The sequence below is a fragment of the Sturnira hondurensis genome, unplaced genomic scaffold (assembly GCF_014824575.4).
Source record: "Sturnira hondurensis isolate 20B ecotype Veracruz unplaced genomic scaffold, ASM1482457v3 Scaffold0020903, whole genome shotgun sequence".
NCBI lineage: Eukaryota > Metazoa > Chordata > Mammalia > Chiroptera > Phyllostomidae > Sturnira > Sturnira hondurensis.
Genome location: NW_028093534.1, coordinates 1,640,494 through 1,661,973, shown reverse-complemented (window position 1 = coordinate 1,661,973; position 21,480 = coordinate 1,640,494). Strand labels below are relative to the sequence as shown.

Here is a 21,480-nt window from a genome sequence, read left to right as displayed (position 1 = left end):
GGCACCTTGGGACCTCATACAGTTCTCCCTATCACCATCAGCTGCCCTGTTGTATTTTTCTGAATCTCATTGATAGTGTGAATTCTCTTCCCTTTCAAAGGTGATTTTAGTTTTGGGAAAAGCCAAAAGTCACAGGGTATCAGATCTGGGCTGTAGGGAGGCTGAGTCACCTGGGTGATTCGATATTTCACCAAAAAATTGCATGAGACATAATTCGTGAGCGGGCACATTGTTGTGATGAAGCTGCCAGTCACCAGTTGCCCGTAGCTGTGGCCTTCTGAATCATCCACATAGTTTCCATGGAGAAATGTTCAAGCTTAACACAAAATTGGATGCAGATTCATTGCTCTGCTCTCTCAGAAGGCCACCCAGTACACGTGCTTACTCAACAGTATCAACCACCCCCATTGACTAGTACAGTGAAGTCATCATTGTTCACACATGCACATTCCAGTCTACTCTCCTTGGCTGCCAGGTTACATTGATGGTGAGGAAACCATTCTTGTTATATTAACAATGGCTGGACTTTTCCAGACAGACCTCATATTTTAGTTGAGAAAATGTGTGTTTACAGAACTCTGCAAAGACTGTTGAGCACCTAGTGTGCCTTTTTGGTTTTGCTTGTTAATTGGTTTCCTTTTTGATCATCTTCCTAAAGCTTTTTCAGTTTCAATTTAAGAACAGTTTACTTGTATCAGTAAAGAAATCAACACACAGTTTTAAAATTAACATGGAAATCAGGAATCATACTGGATTGGCCAAAAGATCATTTGTTTTTTCCCCGTAAGATGGCTCTAGTAGCGCTTCATTGTCTTTAACTTCATTTGAAACAATTTTGTTAGATTGTTTGTGACAGCTGTCATATCAGCATGCATTTAAAAAAATCAAAATTGGTAAATTTGTGTATAGTTATTTTAGTATTGAAGATGGAAGAATATATGTAATATTTTTGGCATACTATATTATTTCAAGAAAGGTAAAAATGCAACTGAAATGTAGAAAAGAATTGTGCAGTGTATGGAGAAGGTACTGTGACTGATTGAACATGTCAGAAGTAGCTTGCAAAGTTTTGTGCTGGAGATTTCTCTCTGGACAGTGCTCTACAGTGGGGTAGAACAGTTGAAGTTGATAGTGATTGAATTGAGACATTAATTGAGAACAGTCAGTCTAAGGCCATACCACCCTGAAGGCGCCTGATTTCGTCTTATCTTGGAAGCTAAGCCAGGTTGGTCCTGGTTAGTACTCGGATGGGAGAACAATCAATGTTATGCCACATGGGAGATAGCCAACTATCCAAAATCAATAAAACATCCAAGTCAATAAAGTTATTGGTGAAAATGAAAAAACGCATCTTTTATTTTGTATTAAAAACTAAACAGACTTTTTGGCCAACCCAGCAGTATTCCTAGTACATAGTTGACCTGTACTATTTAAGTATGTACCTGCCTTTCTGATTCTTGGACTTTTGATATCATGATTTTACTTTTAATTATTTTCATCTTCTTAAAGATAAGTAATAATCCTTTGAAACAGAAACATATCTAATTGGATTGTTGGCCATTTTTTGTTTTCTTGTTTGTTTTAATCTTTTACCTTGGAAGGTTGTCTGAGTGATCCATTTTAAAAATAGGTAGCCCTGAGTGGGTTGCTAAATTGGTTAGAGCATTGTCCTGATGTACCAAGGTTGTAGGTTCAGTTTGTGGTTAGGGCACATACAGGAAGCAACCAATGAAGGCATAAATGAATGGAAAAACAAACACAAATGAATGTGTCTTGCTCTTTAAAATAAAATAATAAAATAATATGTGGTGACATATTGGGTCTATTTTGAATTTTGTTCCTTTTTTTCCTGTAGTAATCCATGTAGCTAATCTACAGTAAATGAACCATAGCTAAGATCTTACATTTTTACTTTTTCATTCCCTATTACCTGCATAATGGAATAAGCATCAGAATTTTCTATTGTTTAGCTTAGATATAGTTGCTAATGCCAAACTATCTAGATAGTAAAGATGAATGCTAATGAAAGCTTCTTTCTGCTTTGTTAACAGGCTTTTAAATACTTGAGAGAAGAGGTTAAAACATTTCAGGGCAAGCCAATCATGGTAAGAAACATTTGTAAGAAAGGCCAACCTCTGACAATAAAGTTTTTTGTTGTTTGTCCGTTTGAGAATTTAAAAACCACAGATGGATAATATTTTATAAAACAGATGATTTTAAAGAAATTTCTGACTCATATGATGCACTGCTTTAGAAAATTAGTTGATGGAGCATCAAAGTACTTTCTGTACCGCAATTCTTTCCAAAAGGTATAACTTCAAACAGCATGAAGTTTTGATTAGATGCTGATTAACAACAACATGTAAGAAAATTTCCAGGTCTCAAAGTGAAGAATAGAAATAATTTTTTTAGTAACAATCGAAGACATTTGTAGTACTTTGAACCTCATCTCAACTCACTATGTCATCACATTAACATTTGGCCATTTGGGAAACCTGGGAATTGTTATTGGTGACACTCAATCACTTTCTTTACATGTCTGATCTATTCTCAGATGACATGAAATGTGCTTTCGAAACTTCTTTCAGTCATTATTGCCATTGTTTAGGTTTGAATAATTAGATTAGCCTTTTTAATTGTTAGACCATTAGCATTTCCCTTCCTATAGTTAGTTCTCCACATTACTATGAGAGTTACCATCTAAAATAGAATTTTAAACATGCACTTATTTTGACATGCTCCTCATACCCTATTTAATACAGAGTGGAGCAAAAGCAGGTTTACAGTTATGAAAAATAATACAATAATTAATAAATAATAATACAAGAATAAACTCATGAACTTACTACCGTAACCCTACTTTTGCCCCACTCTGTAATAATTATTATTTGTAAGTGCAATACATTATTTTTTTTTTTTTNTTCCCTTCCTATAGTTAGTTCTCCACATTACTATGAGAGTTACCATCTAAAATAGAATTTTAAACATGCACTTATTTTGACATGCTCCTCATACCCTATTTAATACAGAGTGGAGCAAAAGCAGGTTTACAGTTATGAAAAATAATACAATAATTAATAAATAATAATACAAGAATCAACTCATGAACTTACGACCGTAACCCTACTTTTGCCCCACTCTGTAATAATTATTATTTGTAAGTGCAATACATTATTTTTTTTTTTTACATTTTCTTAGTCTTATGGAGCTCTTACTGTGTATCAGTTTCTGTTTTAAAGCACATTGTATGTATAGTGCCATTTAATTCTTACAAGAACATAATAAGGTAGGTATTGGTGTGTTTATTTTGTTGGTAAGGAAAGTGAGGTGCAAGAGTCTCTTACCCAGGTTCACACAACTTGTAAGGAGAAGAACTGGGATGAGAGGAACTTACATTTATTAAGAGGTTGTATGTCAGACACTGTTCCAAGAACTTCACATGTTGAAATCTGTTTATTGCTGTGTGGCAGGTGGTATTATTACTTTCCATATTACAGATGAAGCTGTTTGCTAGTGGTCATTTTGTTTCCTCTGCCTTTAATGCCCTTGTCCCTATTACATCCTTTCCATACTTAAAGCTATAAAAATATTCTAGGTCTTCTAAGAGCTTAAAGGTTTTCTATATTGGATTCAGGACTTTGAAACATCTGGAATTAATTGGTATATTTTAAGACAGGGGGCTAGTTTCACTTTTTTACATATATGAAAAGGTAGTTGTCTCATCAGTGACTTGTTTAGCAGTCTCTCCTATAAATTGTATGTATTCTTGAATCTGTCAGATCTGTTTTAGGTTCTCTATTCTCTCACTTTGTGCTAAATCACAACTTTGTTTTATAGTATCTTATCTCCTTATGCAAGTTTTCCCTCATTATTATTTTTTATGGTTGATTTGGTTACTCTTAGACCATTAATTTTCCATACAAAGTTTTTTAGAACATGTACTTTATTTTTTAAAGTGTATTTTATTGATTATGCTATTACACTAGTTCCACTCTCCTTTCTCCCCGCCCCACCTTAGTTCATGTCCATGACTTCTTTGACTTCTTCATTTCCTATACTGTTAAAAGACTCCCCCTGTCTCTTCTGTACCAATAAATTATGCTTCTTATACTTTGCACCTTTTTCCCATTCTTTCCCACTCTGCCTCATGGCCGAAAGCTCTCCATGTGATCTCCATTTCTGTGATTCTGCTCCTGTTTAGTTGTTTGCTTAGTTTGATTCTGTTTTTTAGGTTCAATTGTTGATAATTGTGAATATGTTTTCATTTTACTGCTCATAGTTTTGATCTTTTTCTTAGATATCTAAGTCCCTTTAACATTTCATATAATAAGGGCTTGGTGATGATGAATTCCTTTAACTTGACCTTATCTGGGAAGCACTTTATCTGTCTTTCTATTTTAAATGAAAGCTTTGCTGGATAGAGCAATCTTGGATGTAGGTCCTTGTACTTCCTGACTTCAAATATTTCTTTCCAGCCCCTTCTTGCCTATAAGGTTTCTTTGAGAAATAAGCAGATAGTCTTACAGGGACTCCTTTGTAGGTAACTGTCTCCTTTTCTTTTGCTGCCTTTAAGATTCTCTAATCTTTAATCTTGGGTAATTTAGTTATGATGTGTCTTGTAATATTCCTCCTTGGGTCCAAGTTCTTTGGGACTCTCTGAGCTTTCTAGACTTGCAGGTCTATCTCCTTTGCCAGATTGGGGAAGTTCTCCTTCGTTATTTGTTCAAATAAGTTTTCAGTTTGTTGCTCTTCCTCTTCTCCTTCTGGCCCCCCACTGTGATTTGGTTGTTGGAACATTTGAAGTTGTCCCAGAGGTTCCTAAGCATCCTGTCTTGTCTTTTTTTTTCATCTTGTCATTTAAAAAAAATTCTTGTTTCTTCATCCTGTTCTGGTCGAATGTTTATTTCTTCCTTCTGTTCCAAATCATTGATTTGAGTCCCAGTTTCTTTCCCTTCACTGTTGGTTCCCTGTGTATTTTTCTTTATTTCACTTTGCATAGCCTTCACTTCTTCCTCTATTTTGTGACCATACTCAACCATTTCTGTGAGCATCCTGATTACCAGTGTTTTGAACTCTGCATTTGATAGGTTGGCTCTGTCTTTGTCACTTAGTTCTTTTTCTGGAGTTTTGATCTGTTCTTTCATTTGGGCCAAATGAAAGAAAATATATTTCTTTGTCTTGGCACACCTGTTAAACCGTAAGGGGTGGAGCCTTAGGTTTTTGCCAGGACACGGCACCCCACATCACTGTGTTGTGGTGCTGTGTGTGGAAGGGGCCGGAGAGGGGACCGTGCCACTTGCTCCGCTCTCACCCTACTCTCAGTGACTTCCTCCCGCTGCCTACAAGCTAGATGAGTCCTTCTGGTGCTAATTCCTAGGTGGGTAGATTTGTGTACATTCTAGGACCCCATGGGCCTCTCCAATGGACTCTCCTGTGAGACTGGGAGTTTCTCCCCCCACTGCAACCCCCACTGGTTTTTATAGCCAGAGGTTTTGAGGCTTTGTTTTCCTCTCATTGGAACTATGAGTTGCGCAGTCTGTCTCACTCCCCAGTTCCTTCCGGATTATCTACTCACGAATGCAGAACAATCTGATCCTCTAGCTGCAGTCTTCTCCACCCCTCCTAGCAGTCTGGATAGATGCTGCTTCTTTAATTTTTTGGTTTCAGGCTTCCACACAGTTCAATTTTCTAGCAGTTCTGGTTGTTCTTTGTTTTTAAATTGGTTGTTGTCCTCCTTTTGGTTGTGCGAGGAAGCAAAGCATATCTACCTACGCCTGCATCTTGGCCGGGAGTTTCTCTATATGAATTTTAAAATGTCTAATACCAACAAGCAATCAAACAAAAACCATATAGAAATAAATACGATACATTTAATTTATTGTTTGCATTAGAGCAGTTGATGGTTTTAAATACATTAATCAATATAGTACCTTTTTATGATGTATTCCTCTGTTAATTGAAGTCTGTTGGGTTTTATAATTAATTCCTGAAAATAAATTTTGTTGCTCCCCCCTCGCACATTAGTATCTTAGTAATTTCTTTAAATGTTATATGCAGCAACCTTTCCTAACTCCTTTATTATATCTAATGATTTGCTGGGTCTTTGGATTATCTGTCTGAGAGATCATATCATGTACATTGACTATTCTTTATACTTCCTATTACAGCTTCTTGCTTTGGTTGAGATTTCAAGAGTAGTGGTAAAATATACATATTTCATCATAAGTATTTTTCTTACTTTGACATTTTATTTTTTGTTTTATGGTTCTTTTGATTAGTCATCACATAACAATGTTCTTGTTAGGAGAGTCACAGATTCACATTAATTTTTATATCATTCATTAAAACCAAATGATAATAGCACCCAGAAAGAGAAGTACTGGAGCCAGAAATCTTATATTAAAGCCCTTGACTCTGCTTTCAGCCTCAAGCTAACTTTGATCTTGTGAGTGTCAAGTTACCTGTGTAGTCTTGGTTTGTTTCTTTGAAGTGTGCATGCTTTTCATTTTTGAAGTTCTGTGATAAAGCAGTTAACTTGGACTACAAAGAGATTAAGTGAATGTCCACCTATTTTGCATATGCTGATAATTAAGAGGCAGGGCTTTATCCCATTTTTATTAGCTTTTTATAACTAAGAATATTAACTTTTATCTGGATTTAGATTTTAGATTCCACATATATGCTATTTGTCTTTCTCTGACTTATTTCACTTAGAATAATACCCTCTAGGTCCATCTGTTTTGTCACAAATGGCAAGATTTCATTCTTTTTTACAGATGAGTAATACTCAGTCATACAGGGTCCAGCAGAAGTAATGCCTTCCTGAGTGTGGTTTGTAGGGTAATAATATGGGTGTAATAATTTATAGCTTTAGTTTGAACATTTCATCTAAAATGTAATATGGTGTGCTTAAGTGTGATATTGTTATGTTACAGAATGACATGCTTACAATTTTGTAATAAAAGGTGGTTTTTTGTGCCAGACCCTATATATATTGTAGAATATTTTATGTTTCTTTATCCATTCATTTGTCGGTGAACACTGAGGTTACTTTGATATATTGGCTATTGTAAATAAAGCTGCAGTGAATATAGGGATGCATGTATCTTTTCAAATTAGTGTTTGGATTTCTTCAGTAAATAACCAGCAGTAGACTTGGCTAGGTCACATGGTGGTTCTATTTGTAGTTTTGTTTTGTTTTGTTTTGAGGAACCTAGATAGTTTTTTCCATTTAGCTACACCAGTTTACAGTCTTACAAAACAGTACAGAAAGGTTTTCTTTTATCTATACCCTCACCAACAACACTTGTTTGTTGATTTATTAATGATAGTCATTTTGACAGATGTGAGGTGATGTCTCGTTGTGGTTTTATTTGCTTTTCTCTCATTAGTGATGTTGAACATGTTTTCATAAATCTGTTGGCTAACTGTATGTCCTCTTTAGAGAAATGTCTATTTAGGTTCTCTGCCCATTTTTAAATCAGATTGGTTTTTTTGTTGGTATAAAGTTGTATGAGTTCTTTGTATATTTTGGGTTGATGTTTCATTGGTGAATATCTTTACCCACTTAGTAAGTTGACTTTGTTTTGTTGATGGTTTCCTTCTCTGTGCAGAATCTTTGTAGTTTGATGTAGTATCATTTGTTTATTTTTCTTTTGTTTCCCTTGACTGAAGAGACATACCCAAAAAGATGACTAAGAGTAATGTCAAAGAATTTACTTTTCTTGTTGGAGTTTTATGGTTTCACGCTTACATATAAGTCTTTAATTCATCTTGTCTTTATCTTTATAGATGATGTAAAGAAGTGGTCATTTCATTTTTTGCATGGATGTTTAATTTTTCCAACACCATTTATTGAAGAAATGGTCTTTGCCCTCATTGTATTGACCATATAGGCGTGGGTTTATTTCTGGCCTCTCAGTTCTGTTCCATTGTGTCTGATTTTATGTCAGTACCATGCTGTTTTGATTACTATAGCGATGTAGTATAGTTCGTTATCAGGAAACATGATACTTCTAACTTCGTTCTTCTTTCTCAAGATTGCTGTGTCTATTTGAAGTCTTTTGTGGTTCCAAATAAAGTTTAGGGTTATTTGTTTTAGTTCTAGGGAACAGGCCATTCATATTGTTTTCAAATGATGGGATGGCGTTGACCCTGTAGATTGCTGTAGGTAATGTGGACATTTAACAATGTTAATTCTTCCTATCTATGAGCACAGTATCTGCTTGCATTAATTTGTATCCTCTCTACTTTCTCTCTTCAGTGTCTTATAATTTTCCAAGTATAGGTCTTTTACAAACTCCTTAGTTAAATTTATTCCTAGGTGGTTTTGTTTTATTTTTTGATACAATTAGAAATGTGAAGCCCTGGCTGGTGTAGCTCAGTGGATTGAGCACGGGCCTGCGACCCAGAGGATCGCGGTTCGATTCCCAGTCAGGGCACATACCTGGGTTGCAGGCCAGTTCCCGGCAGGGGACACATGATACATTGTGTGTCCTTGGCAGATAAATAAATAAAAATATTTATTAAAAAAAAGAAATGTGAATTGTTTTCTTAATTTCTCTTTTGATAGGTTGTTATTGGTATATAAAAAGGCATTTGTTTTATGAATATTAATTTTGTGTTCTACCTTACTGAATTATTAGTTCTGACAGGTTTTTTTTTTTCTTTCAAGATTTTCAGTGTTTAGAGAAGGGAGGGAGAACAACAGTGATGTATGAGAGAAATATCAGTGCATTGCCTCTTGCATGTAACCATGAACCGTGTCCACAACCTGGCATGTGCCCTGATTGGGAATTAACCAGTGACCTTTTGCTGTTTCGGATGATGCTTAACCGACTGAGCTACACCAGTTAGTGCTAGTTCTAATAGTTTTCTTGCGGAATTTTTTAGGTTCTCTTTGTATAGTATCATGTCATCTGCAAGTGACTTTTTTACTTTTTTTCCAATTTGGGTACCTTTTTTTTTTTTAAGATTTTATTTATTTATCTTTAGAGGGGAAGGGAAGGAGAGAGGGAGAGGAATATCAATGTATGGTTGCCTCCCGTGAGTCCCCTGCTGGGAACTGGCCTGCAACCCAGGCATGTGCCCTGACTGGGAATCAAACCGCGATTGTGTGGTTCGCAGGCCTGCGCTCAATCCACTGAGCTACGCCAGCCAGGGCTTTGGGTACCTTTTTATTTCTTTTTCATGTAAGATTTCTGTGACAAGGACTGCAAATACTATTTGGAATAAAAGCATTAACAGTATACATACTGTTCTCCCTCTCTTAAAGAAATGTTGAGTGTGATGTTAGCTGTGAGTTTGTCATATGTGCCCCTGATTAGGATTAGATATGTTCCCTCTATCCACACTTTGCTGAGAGTTTTTATCATAAGTGGATGTTGGATTTTTTTCAAATGCTTTGTTCTGCATCTTTTGAAATGATAATATTTTTATCCTTTATTTTGTTTATGTGATATATATATATATGTATATATATATATATCATGTTAATTTGCAGATATTGAACCAACATTGCATTCTAGGAATGAATCTTACTTTGTTATGATCTTCTTAATAGTATTGCTGAATTCAGTTTGCCTATATTTTGTTGAGAATTTTCATATCTGTGGTAATCAGAGGTATTGGCCTATGGTTTTTTTTATGTTGTGTCTTTGTCTGGTTTTAGTATCAGGATAATATTGGACTCAAAGTGTTAGAGAGCCTTCTAGTATGACAAGGACAGGTATTAATTCTTTGAATGTTTAGTAAAATTCACCTGTGAAGCCATCTGGTCTAGGACTTAGTGTTTGTTGGGAGTTTTTATTTGTTTGTTTGTCTGTGTCATTTATTTTGGCTCTGATCCTTATTTCACTTTTGGCTTTGTTGGTTGAAAGTTTTTACCTATGTTCATCAGGGATATTGATCCATAATCCACACCTCCCCCTCTCCCCACCTTTGTGTTTTTGGTATCAGGGTAATGCTGGCCTTGTAAAATGAGTTTGGGAACCTTCCCTCCTCTTAAATTTTTGGAATAGTTTGAAAGGGATTGGTATTAATTCTTTGAATGTGCAGTAAAATTCACCTGGGAATCTTAATCCCTTCACCTTTTCACCCAGTCCCCAAATCCCTTCCCCTCTGACAGCTGTCAGTCTGTTCTTTGTCTTTATGAGTTTAATTCTATTTTGTTTTAGTTTATTTTGTTCTTTAAATTCTACATCAAAGTGAAATCCTTTGATACAGGCTGTAGCAAAGGGTAAGATTTTCTTGGGTTTTTTGTGTGTGTGGCTGATGAAAGTTTTAAGGTAGATGTCACTGACAAATTTGCTGCTGCAAAGAGGGCTGAAATTGACGAGAGCATCGGCAGTGGTCCCTCAGGTATCCACCAGACATATCACAGCACACCCCACTTTTTTGGAGGACAAAGTTTTCACAACCTGCCTTAGCACCAGGCAGCCACTCCTAGAACTCAGGTCAGGAATGGGAGTATCAGCTACTTTTTTTCTCACTTAGGAAGGATCAGCAACCTCTCCCTTTATTAAGCACTCCACTAGTTGTCAGGAGTGTCCAAGCCAATTTTCTTGCTCAAATATTGATTCACTGGAAGTTAATCTGCCTTTGTCCACTGTTTAATTTTTTGTTTAGATGTGCAAATACAGTCATGCACCACTTAACAAGGATAAGAAGAAAGAAACTAGTCAGAAATGAAGAGTACAGTAACTGAAATGAATTCATTAGGTGGAATCTAATTGTAGATTTAATTTGCATTTCACTGTGATTAGTGACATTGAGTATCTTTTCTTGCGCTTATTGGCTATTAGTGTATTCTCTTCGGAGAATGTCTCTTCAAGTCCTTTGTCCCTCTTGGAAATGGCTAGTTATATTCTTGAGTGTGATTTAACATGATTCTCTGTCCCCTGTATTTCGTGCAAGTTGATGGCTAGTTCTAGAGGCTTCAGTAGAATGGATTTGATTTCAGAACAGGAGAGAGAGAACACAAAGACATAAAATATGTGTCTGTGTCTCTCATATGCTAGCTGCTACTGATCATTGATGAGCTCTATCAATTCAGTAAGGCAAAATGGTGCTATTTCTGTTTTCCTCTCTAATTTTCAGTTAAAAGACTTCTATAAAGAGAAGCTTGCCCTCATCTTCATTACCCTGAGGTATAGCTCATTGGTACAATGCATGATAAATGCTTGGCTCTGGTTTTTATTACCTGTGTTTGAAAAAAATGTGTTGATTTTTCTTGCAACCTTTTAAAAACGGCCATTCGGATTTTTAAAAATATATCTTATTGATTATGTCATTACAGTTGTCCCATTCCCCACCTTCATTCCCTTCTACCCTGCACACTCCCTCCCACCCACATTCCCCCCCCACCCCCCGCCCCTTAGTTCATGTCTGTGTGTCACGGACATTTCCCTCACTACTCTTGCCCTCCCTCTGTTTTCTCCCCACTGTCTGTGCTACTTACTCTCTGTACCTTCTCCCCATTTCTCCTCCCACTCCCCTGTTGCCAACCCTCCATGTGATTTTCATTTCTATGGTTCTGCTCCTGTTCCAGTTGTTTGCTTAGTTTGCTTTTGTTTTAGGTGTGGTTGCTAATAACTGTGAGTTTGCTGTCCTTTCACTGTTCATATTTTTTATCTTCTTTTTCTTAGGTAAGTCCTTTTAAGATTTCATGTAATAAGGGCTTGGTGATGATGAACTCCTTGAATTTGACCATATCTGAGAAGCACTTTATCTGCCCTTCCATTCTAAATGAAACCTTTGCTTGATACAGCAATCTTGGTTACAGGTCTTTGGATTTCATGAGTTTGAATACTTCTTTCCAGCCCCTTCTTGCCTGTAAGGTCTCTTTTGAGAAATCAGCTGACAGTCTGATCGGAAGTCCTTTGTAGGTGATTGTCCCCTTATCTCTTGCTGCTTCTAGAATTCTCTCCTTCATTTTAGTCTCGGCTAATGTAATTATGATGTGCCTTGGTGTGTTCCTTCTTGGGTCTGACTTCTTTGGGACTCTCTGAGCTTCCTGGACTTCCTGGAAGTCTATTTCCTTTGCCAGACTGGGAAAGTTCTCCTTTATTATTTGCTCAAATAAGTTTTTCACTTGTTGCTCTTCCTCTTCCCCTGCTGGTATTCCTATGATTGGAATGTTGGAATGTTTAAAGATGTCCTGGAGGTTCCTAAACCTCTCCTCACTTATTTAAATTCTTGTTTCTTCCTTCTTTTCTGTTTGGTTGTTTCTTTCTTCCTTCTGGTCCACTCCATTGATTTGAGTCTCAGTTTCCTTCCCACCACTATTGGTTCCCTGTGCATTTTCCTTCATTTCACTAAGTGTAGCCTTCATTTTTTCATCTAATTTGCAACCAAATTCAGCCAATCATGTGATCATCCTGATCACCAGTGTTTTGAACTGTGTGTTGGATAGGTTGGCTATCTCTTTGTAGCTTAGAAGTATTGGCTCTGGGGCTTTGAGCTGTTCTTCTGCTTGAGACATAATGTTTTGGTCTGTTCATGCCTGTTACATATGAGGGGCGGAGGCTTAGGTGTTCACCAGGGCAGGGCAACCCAAGTCTCTGGGTTGTAACACTGTATGTGGGGGTGGGGTCAGAGAGGGAGCAATGGCATTTGTTCTGCACTCTCTCGGATTTCAGTCCCCTCTGTCCCTTCCCACAAGTAAATTGGGCCCTTCTGGTGCTGGTTCCTTGGTGGGTGGGCTTGTGTCCTTTCTAGGACCCTGTGGGTCTCTCCAACTAACTCTCCTATGAGGCGGGGAGTCTCTCCCGGTACCTTTTCAATTGGTGCTTTTAGGCTTTATTTCCTGTTGCTGGGGCCCTGGGGTTGTGTGGTCTGTCTTGCTGGTAGTTTTTGCCTAGTTTATCTGCCTGCGAATGTGTGACCTTGGTTCCCACGTACCACCTGTGCTCTTGGTTCTGGCAGCCCCTGCCTTTTTCTGCCCGGACCCCTTTCTGGGACCCCTCTCTAGTGGCCACTGACTCCGCCCCACTTACTGGTCTGGTTGAATGGTTGTTGGACTTCGGTACAATTCAGTTTTCTCTGTTCTGGTTGTGTTTTGTTTCTAAATCTTTGTTGTCCTTAATTTTGGTTGTGCAAGGAGGCACAATGTTTCCACCTATGCCTCCATCTTGGCCGGAAGCCCATTCAGGTTTTTTTGAGTATTTAAATATATTTGGTATGTTTATTGTCCTCATTGATGAAGGTGGCTTCTTTGAGTTGACTCATGAGTTCTTTTATTACAGCCCTAATAGTTTTCGGTGGTTCGTTTGATCTCTAGTGTGACAAGATATTTGAGGATTTTGTAATTTTTGTGTCAATGGCTTAGAGCCAGCCAACTCTCCAGAGTCTCCATGTTACTTTTATGGGGAAATGACACTGAACAAGGAGTGCTTGTCACTCCTGGTTTGGTGGTGTTTCTAAGCCTTTTCATTGGACAAAGCTATGAAGTAGGTGTGTTACTTTGTTTTAAGACCAAAGTACATCTTGCATTCAGGTGACATGGCTTTTCCATCTTTAGTCTCACATTTCGGTCTCCTTTCTCCCATGTGAAAGTCTCAGATCTCAGTTACTCCAATACAATATTTGTTTGAAGGATCTCATAATCACATACCAAGTATCAGAATAGCAATACCCACATAGAAATTTTCCGTTCTTTGCCTTGTGGATTTTTTTCTAAGGAACATTCATAACAGTTTTTCTTATGGTTCAAAATCATTTAGGATTTCTCTGTGTTATATTATTAATTAGATGCACATTTAGGCTTACTTGCTTTTAACTTTTACAAATCGATTTTTTAAAATGTAGTTTTCAGTATGTGCATAGTTTAAAAGTAAAATATTTTAAATACATATTCACACATATGTGTGTATACGAGTATGTCCCTGTATTTTCATCTGACTTAGCTTAAGAATAGCTTTTAAAATGGTTTTTAAAAGAACAGCTTTTCATAACAGTTTAAAAAAAAACTGTTTTCATCGTTGCCAGTATGACTCACTTGGTTAGAATGTCATCCTGTAAACTGAAAGATCGGGGGTTCAATTCCTGGTTAAGACACATGCCTAGGTTGCCAGTTCGGTCCCTGATTGGGACACATACAGGTTGATGTTTCTCTCTCTCCCTACCTTCTTTCTCTAAAGTTAATAAGAATGTCCTCAGGTAAGGATTTAAAAAAGTGTTTTGGTCACTGTATATTCGTGAAAGATTTATGAAAGTGGGACTGATGAGAATGTGGTAAATGCATTTGTGTTTTGGAAGATATTGCTGAGTTTTCCTTTATAAGGATTGTGCTATTTTTGCATGCCCATCATTAATGTATCACATTGCCTATTTTGCCACAGCCTTATCAGCAGAATATATTGTTAAATTTTTGGCCTTTTGCCAGTTGTGTGAGAAATGTTATTTGATTTTAATTGCATTTTTCTTGTCAACAAAGTTTAGCATCTTTTCATATGTTTAGGAGCCACTTGCCTTTTTTTTCTGTGAACTCTATTTGTTTCTTTAACTCATTTTTATGTAGGATTGTTGGGCTTTTTAAATCTTCTTTTAGAATTTATATATTTGGAATATTAGCCCTCTTGTCTGTGGCAAGTTGCGATTTCACTGTTTTGACTTTTGTGGTTTTAGTTTATTTATTGTGGTATTTGCCATATAAAAGTTTCAATTATTGAAGTTATCATTTCCTTTTCCTTTGGTGTACTACTTGTAAAATAGACAGAAATATTATAGTCATTTAATATATGTTAAAATTTTTAATTAAATGTATTTGTAAAAACATACACTTAGTTCTTTTTTATTACAATGTGTTCCTTTTGCTTCTAGGCAAGGATAAAAGCCATCAATACATTTTTTGCTAAGAATGGTTATCGATTAATGGATTCTAGTATGTATAATCAGCCCATTCAAACTCAAGCACAGTATGCCTCACCAGTCTTTATGCAGCCTGTATATAGTCCTCACCAACAGTACTCCATCTATAGTATTGTGCCTCAGTCTTGGTCTCCAAGTCCTGCACCTTACTTTGAAACACCACTGGTAAGTGAGATCCTTACAGAGTAATAAAATTTTTCACTCAAGCTGAAGTTTGAAGAAATCAATCAGTAGTGCATTTTTTTGTTGTTTGTTTTGTGTTGCGTTGATTGGTTATTTTCTCTTTTAGTAGTGATAAGAATATCTAATATTCCATAGCAAATGTATGCATATAACTAAAGGTTGAGCTGTTGGTTTCTATAATTTTATTTTTTAGATTTTGCTGAGTGAGTTAAAGTTAGAGACTGGATAAATCCAGTGATTTAAATTGCTTTAATTTTGTTAAGTTTTTTCAAGAAGTGTTATTTTATTAAATTATAAATTAATTTATAATTATAAATGATAAATATTTAATAAATAATGAACTAGTGATTATTTTTGCTCTATAAAGTATTACAAAAGTGAATAAGTAAAATGTAAAATAATTATGAGCTTCTAAAAGAAATTGATGCTAGGTTAGGTCGTCAGAAATTTTGTATGACCTTCACACTAGATTTTGCCTTTCTTTTAGGCTCCCTTTCCCAATGGTAGTTTTATGAATGGCTTTAATTCACCAGGATCTTATAAAACAAATGCTGCTGCTGTGAATATGGGTCGACCATTCCAAAAAAATCGGTAAGATAAAAATCATGGCTGGAATGTATTGTAAGCAATTCCCAATAGTTTTTATAGAGTTACTGTTCATAACAGTGCTTATTTGCAGACTGAATAAAAAGATTTTTTTGTTGAATTGAGTAATAAATACTGGGAAGACGAATTTAAAGATTTTATTTATTTATTTTCAGAGAGGAGGAGGGAGGGAGAAAGTGAGGAAGAGAAACATCATTGTGTGTGGTTGTCTCTCGTGTGCCCCCTACTGGCGACCTGGCCTGCAACCCAGGCAGATGCCCTGACTGGGAATTGAACCAGTGGCGCCTTGATTCGCAGGCCAGCACTCAACCACTGAGCCACTCCAGCCAGGGTGGAATACAAATTATTTAGGATGTTTAAGAATTGAGATTTTGAAACAGTTTTCAAAAACTACAGTGTATAACACCACAACATTTATTCGGCATTTAATTTCTAAAACTGTATTTTTAGTGCTTTACATGTTTTATCACAGTTAATTTTCACAGCCCTTTAAAAATAGATATGGTTACTTTATCTATTAAGAAGTAGTAAATTGAGACATACAAGGTTAAATATGTTATCTGCAAGTATATAGTTAGTAGCTGGCAGAGCCAAGATTTGAGCTCAGACGGTTTAAAACACTCCAAAGCCTGCACATATGTTCTGAATATATTATTGAGAACTTTGGGAACTTTTGCTCTCATATAAAATATTGGTGTGTCTCTTAAGTAGTATTCTTTATGTATAAACATCAACTGATAATCTTAATAATTTGGTATGTATCATGTCTTTTGACAGAGTATGAGCAACCAATGGAAAATGGCTTATATATTGGTTTAGATTTATTTAATAGTTTCACTTTTTTGTGTGTGTGTGAGCCTCCTGGGTTTGTTTTATAAAATTACTTCTTTTCAGTGATTTTTCTCTTGCCAGGTTTTCTTCTCCCAGTTGATTCTTTTTTGGCAAGGAGACCACATAGGGTATGTTTTTCCACGATGACTTCTAGGAACTTAATTCCTTTTTTGTAAGATTTGTCTGAAACATGCTTCACTAGAGAAAGAAGCTTTATGTTAAAAAATATTCTTACTGAGTTCTAAAATACACATATGTACTTTCCTCTAATAGTCAAGATTTTTGTACTCACTTTGACCAACACCATTGGCTAAAGCATTTAAAATTCATTGATAAGTGTTAGAAAAATTTTACTACATATACACATTCATATCACTTCATGAAGTTTCAAATGAGATATCGTAAGAACAAAAGATTCTTTATAAACAAAAGATGATTTGTGCTCTCATTAATGACTCGGTTTGGTAATACACTAACAATTAACTGTAAAATTCAAGTACCGATAGGTGATATAACTCCTGTCCAGCTATTCAGAAAGGATTATTTCGTTATAAATAAGGATGTTTAAATACAAAAAGACTGGATTGTTATAATACAGTTTTTAACTTACTTTACAGTTGAACAAAGTGAAAGTTGATGAGACTTACCTTGCTACAGTTACATCACTAGCTATTATCAACATATCTGAGATTTAGAACATTTTCTTTTCCTGTATCATAGCTGGTAAAGTTTTTTTCTTAAAAATACTTCAGTTAGCGCAAATGATATTTTACAGTTTTCCTTGTGAAAAGATACAGATTTCTCATGACTAGAAATAGTAGCTTTATAAAAATACCTATTGAATTCACGTTTCTTCAAAGGGATGAATTCTGCTTTAAAGGGTAAGCAGAATAGACATCTTTGTTATGAGATAGACTGAAAGCAGTTTAAAATAATTTTTTTGTCTGTTATTTTTTCAGCCACTTTCCGATGTATAGCTAAGTGGCCAGAAAACCACGCGCTCCACAGAGTGGTCTTCCTGCTGTCCCCCACCCACCTGGCTCCATACCCCTTTGTCTTGGCATTAGTGACTGTGTTCTTCACGCTCTAGTCCATATCTCTGTAAAAGCAGTTTTTTAACTAATAACTAAAGTACTGATGTTTGCGGATGCCTGACTTAAAATTAACGTTTTTATGGCGTTCCTTCATTGTCGCTTGTCTTTGCTGTGCTTTTTAGGCGAAGGGAGTAAGATTACAGTAAGAAAGCCAAGAATGACAGTCAAGTCGTCTTTCTCTTTTTGAATGTGAGCTTGTGGTTTTGAAGATATAGGGCAGGTTCATTGTAATTTGGCTTGTTACTCAAAACCATTTGTGTACAGTTCTTTTCCATATGTTTGGCCAATACAGATTGCTGTTAATTTTTAGTTACAGAAATAGTACATGAATACTTTATTGTAAAAATGCAAATCTTACAGATAAAATGCTTTTTGACCCCCAAACCAAATCCTTGTTACCTTCTTATTTCTCAGAAGTAAGTGCTGCTACACCTTTATTTTTTTATTTATCAGTGATGGAGAAAGTAACTTTAGAGAGCCCTTTTGCAGTTTATTATATTAACCTTATAACAGCCCAGTGATGATCACTAGATCTACTTAGAGAGAATAGGACTAACTTTCAGAAGTCTGGGCATTTTTCTACCTTTTATACTTTATCTTTCTATCACTTTACTTCTTTTTTTTCTATCTTTTATCACTTCTTTTGCCCAGACTGAGATCGTGAGTCCCTCTCAGTGAAGGGTAAGATTATGAGATCTGAGGGCTGTTTAAATCTAACTTGTCCATTAGGTGTATTGTAATGCAGTAAGAAAGTTAGGTGGAAGTTTCTAAACAGATAATGTAAACTGTAAATCATAGCTACTTAAATGTAAATCATAGCTACTTAATTGAGTCAAATTCAGATACAATGAATAATGTAAATATATTGAAAATTACTTTGTGTTGGCTGACATACTGTAATTTTTATTACTATTAAAATCTATTTTGTGACAAAGTGATTATCTGGAAAAGTATTACCTCTTATTAAACTCACCCCAATGCTATAGCCTGTTTTATCTTTAAGTAACCTAATTTTTTATGTTGTGTAAAGTGGGATAGCTGGAGATGCTGTTGGAATTAATGTTTAATTGTTGGGCTTATAATTAGTATGAAGTTTTAAGTCTCTCTTCAGAGAACCAGAAATTGGCTGTGTGTTGTTAATGTTACGAATTTGTAACTATGAAAATACTATAAATATGGAACATATAAACTGCAAGCAAGGAGCCAAATATAAGTCTTATATATATGTCTTATTTTGACATCCTTGATTAATCTACAGTACGTAGAACCAAAATCTCAGCTGCTTGGACTTATTTTTAGATCAGGGGTTCCAAACTCATTTTCACTGGGGGCCTTATTTTCACATCATTTGGAGATGTTTTTTCACACTCCCTGGAGATGTTCCCCAGGGAGTATACATGGCATGGACTCACTAATAAGCTTAAATAAAGCCTGGCTGATTTAAACATGTCAAGACTGTAGCTCGTGTTAAAGAAAGTACCGTATTTTTAGGACTATAGGATGCACTGGACCATAAGACACACCTAGGTTTTAGAGGAGGAAAATAGGAAAAAAATTTTTGAAGCAAAAAATGTGGTGAAATATTTAATATCCTGTGACCCCACTCCACTGTCATCCCTCCCCACAGCGAGCCAGGTAAGCTAAATTGGGACCATAAGATGCACCCCCATTTCCTCCCAAATTGGGGGGTGCATCTTATAGTCCGAAAAATATGTTAGCTGAAATTAGTTTTATTCTGAGTACTGATGTAGTATTAGCTTTATCTTGAACAAGTTCGGATCTTTCACCAAATATCTCCAAGCAACTTTTTTTTTAATGAAAAAATTGCATTTTAAAAATAATATATCTGGGACATAAAAGAGTTTATTTTTATACAATTTTATGTTTAACTTATATCAGGATACAGTAGAAAGCAGTTTTTAACCTGGCCTATTAATAATTTCTGCCCTTAAAAAGAAAGGTTTTCTGTTTATCTTGATTTATCCTTTTGTGTATGTAATTTTAATTTTCTTATAGTGTGAAGCCTCATTTTAGGTCATCAAGTGGTTCAGAACACTCATCCGAGGCCTCTGTGTCACTGGGGGATGGACCATTAAATAGATCTGGTTCAAGGAATTTTCCAACTGAACGGCATAACCCTATAGTAACCGGGCATCAGGAGCAAAACTGCCTTCCTAAAGAGACTCCTACTTTGCAGATTGAACAGAATGGGGACTATGGCAGGGGCAGGTAAGGAAAAGTGGTAATAAATATGGAAATAAGGTATATGGAAGTGGTTTTCTTGTTCGTTTGGGTTTTTTTTAGACTTCATTATTGGTGTATACTAAATAACATTTTTTACATACTGGATTAATAGTTTTCATAATTATTAAGAAATTTAGAGTGTTCATATGGAATATGGCTGAGTCAGAGGTTTATGAGAATTATTCTGAAGTTCTTTTTTGAATTGTTTTTTAATAGTTCACAGAGAAAGAATGGCTTAGAAAGATAAAATCCCATCTGCATTATAGTTTTAATTTCTTACAGTTTCAAAACTATGGGAATGGGGTTATATACTACCTAACCTGCTCGAATAAAACATAACTGTACCCTGATTTGCTTCTGGCGTGGAGAAAGTGCTTCTGATAAAAATGTGCTCAATGTACACCATTGATAAGTGGTAGTGACAGCAGATGAAGTCTTTGATAGATTAGCTCAGGATCCCTTCAGAGGAATATTTATCTTTCAACAATAATGAAGATTTAGAAAGTATAGATACTTAAAATAGAAATTCACTTATTTTTGATAGAATGCATAAATCTGAAGAAACTTATGAATTTTCCCTTCCACCACCCCCTTTTTTTTCATTGTAAAAAGGAGGACTCTTTTCAGAGGCCGAAGACGACGAGAAGATGACAGAATCCCAGTAAGTATTTTTTACTTTTAATTACTGCTGGTTTGTTTTGTTTTTTTCTTTTGTGATTTACTGTAGTATTGGCTTGTGGTCTGCCTTGGCTTTCTGGGTTTCTTTTATCGATTCTAGTATGCAGCGAAGGTAAATAGAGCCTATGCTTGACGCTAAAATATACACCATTGCCACACTCAGTTCCCCCCTTAAAAGGCATATCTAGTTAGATATTTGACCTGTTTCTCACCTTTAGTAAGCATTACTTGAATACCTAATATTTTCACATGGTTTAAAAATAAAATCTGAAAATATTTTATGAAAAATAACTCTTGCTTGTCTACGGCCATACCACCCTGAACACACCCGATCTCGTCTGATCTCAGAAGCTAAGCAGGGTTGGGCCTGGTTAGTACTTGGATGGGAAAAATAACTCTTGCTTTTACAAACAGACATTTCAGCAGTTTGAATCTTTTGATTCTATGAAAGTGCTATAATAAACAGTGCAAAGATAATCTCATACAGCCATCATTTGCTATGTGTGCAGTAATATCTGAAGGAGAATCTCTAGAAGTGTGATTTCTGGGTAACAATTTAATAAGTTGCTGGTAAATAGCTTTCTGTAGGGGCTGTGCTGATTTTCATTTCAACAAACAGAACAAAGTCCCTGCTTATCCATAGCATTCTAGGTGATAGGATTTTTCGCCATTCTGATAAAGCATTTTATTCACTTTCAAAGCTCTGTTGGTGTTAGAAACTTACACTATTTATTAATTGTTTGGGGGGAATAGTTTTACACCTATTGTTCATTCTTTATATCCATTAATCTTACAAAATTACTTAAAGATAAGAACTAGACATGTTCTTATTTGAATCTTAACTTACCTAGCTTCAAATTATTCATATTTTGATTATGTTGTGGTTTGTTTATAGACACTGTTTACTGTCTCTTAACTGGGGCCCAAAGATGCTGAATAATAAGAATGGTGTAGGAAAATGTGGAGGTCTCGAGAA

The 21,480-nt window shown here is 35.8% G+C and overlaps 1 protein-coding gene across 5 annotated transcripts in view; it reads left to right on the top strand.

The window, feature by feature from the left end:
• LARP4 (La ribonucleoprotein 4) overlaps positions 1 to 21,480 on the top strand; it is a 79,414-nt gene that overhangs the window by 39,478 nt on the left and 18,456 nt on the right. For 3 of the 5 annotated variants that reach the window (XM_037031022.1, XM_037031024.1, XM_037031021.1), the window contains exons 8-12: positions 2,052 to 2,105; positions 14,821 to 15,033; positions 15,539 to 15,642; positions 19,599 to 19,811; positions 20,439 to 20,487. In XM_037031022.1, coding sequence (XP_036886917.1) covers positions 2,052 to 2,105; positions 14,821 to 15,033; positions 15,539 to 15,642; positions 19,599 to 19,811; positions 20,439 to 20,487 — 633 coding nt within the window. Of the gene's footprint in view, positions 1 to 2,051; positions 2,106 to 14,820; positions 15,034 to 15,538; positions 15,643 to 19,598; positions 19,816 to 20,438; positions 20,488 to 21,480 lie in introns of those variants that run through there. The other 2 variants (XM_037031023.1, XM_037031025.1) reach the window with 2 other exon arrangements.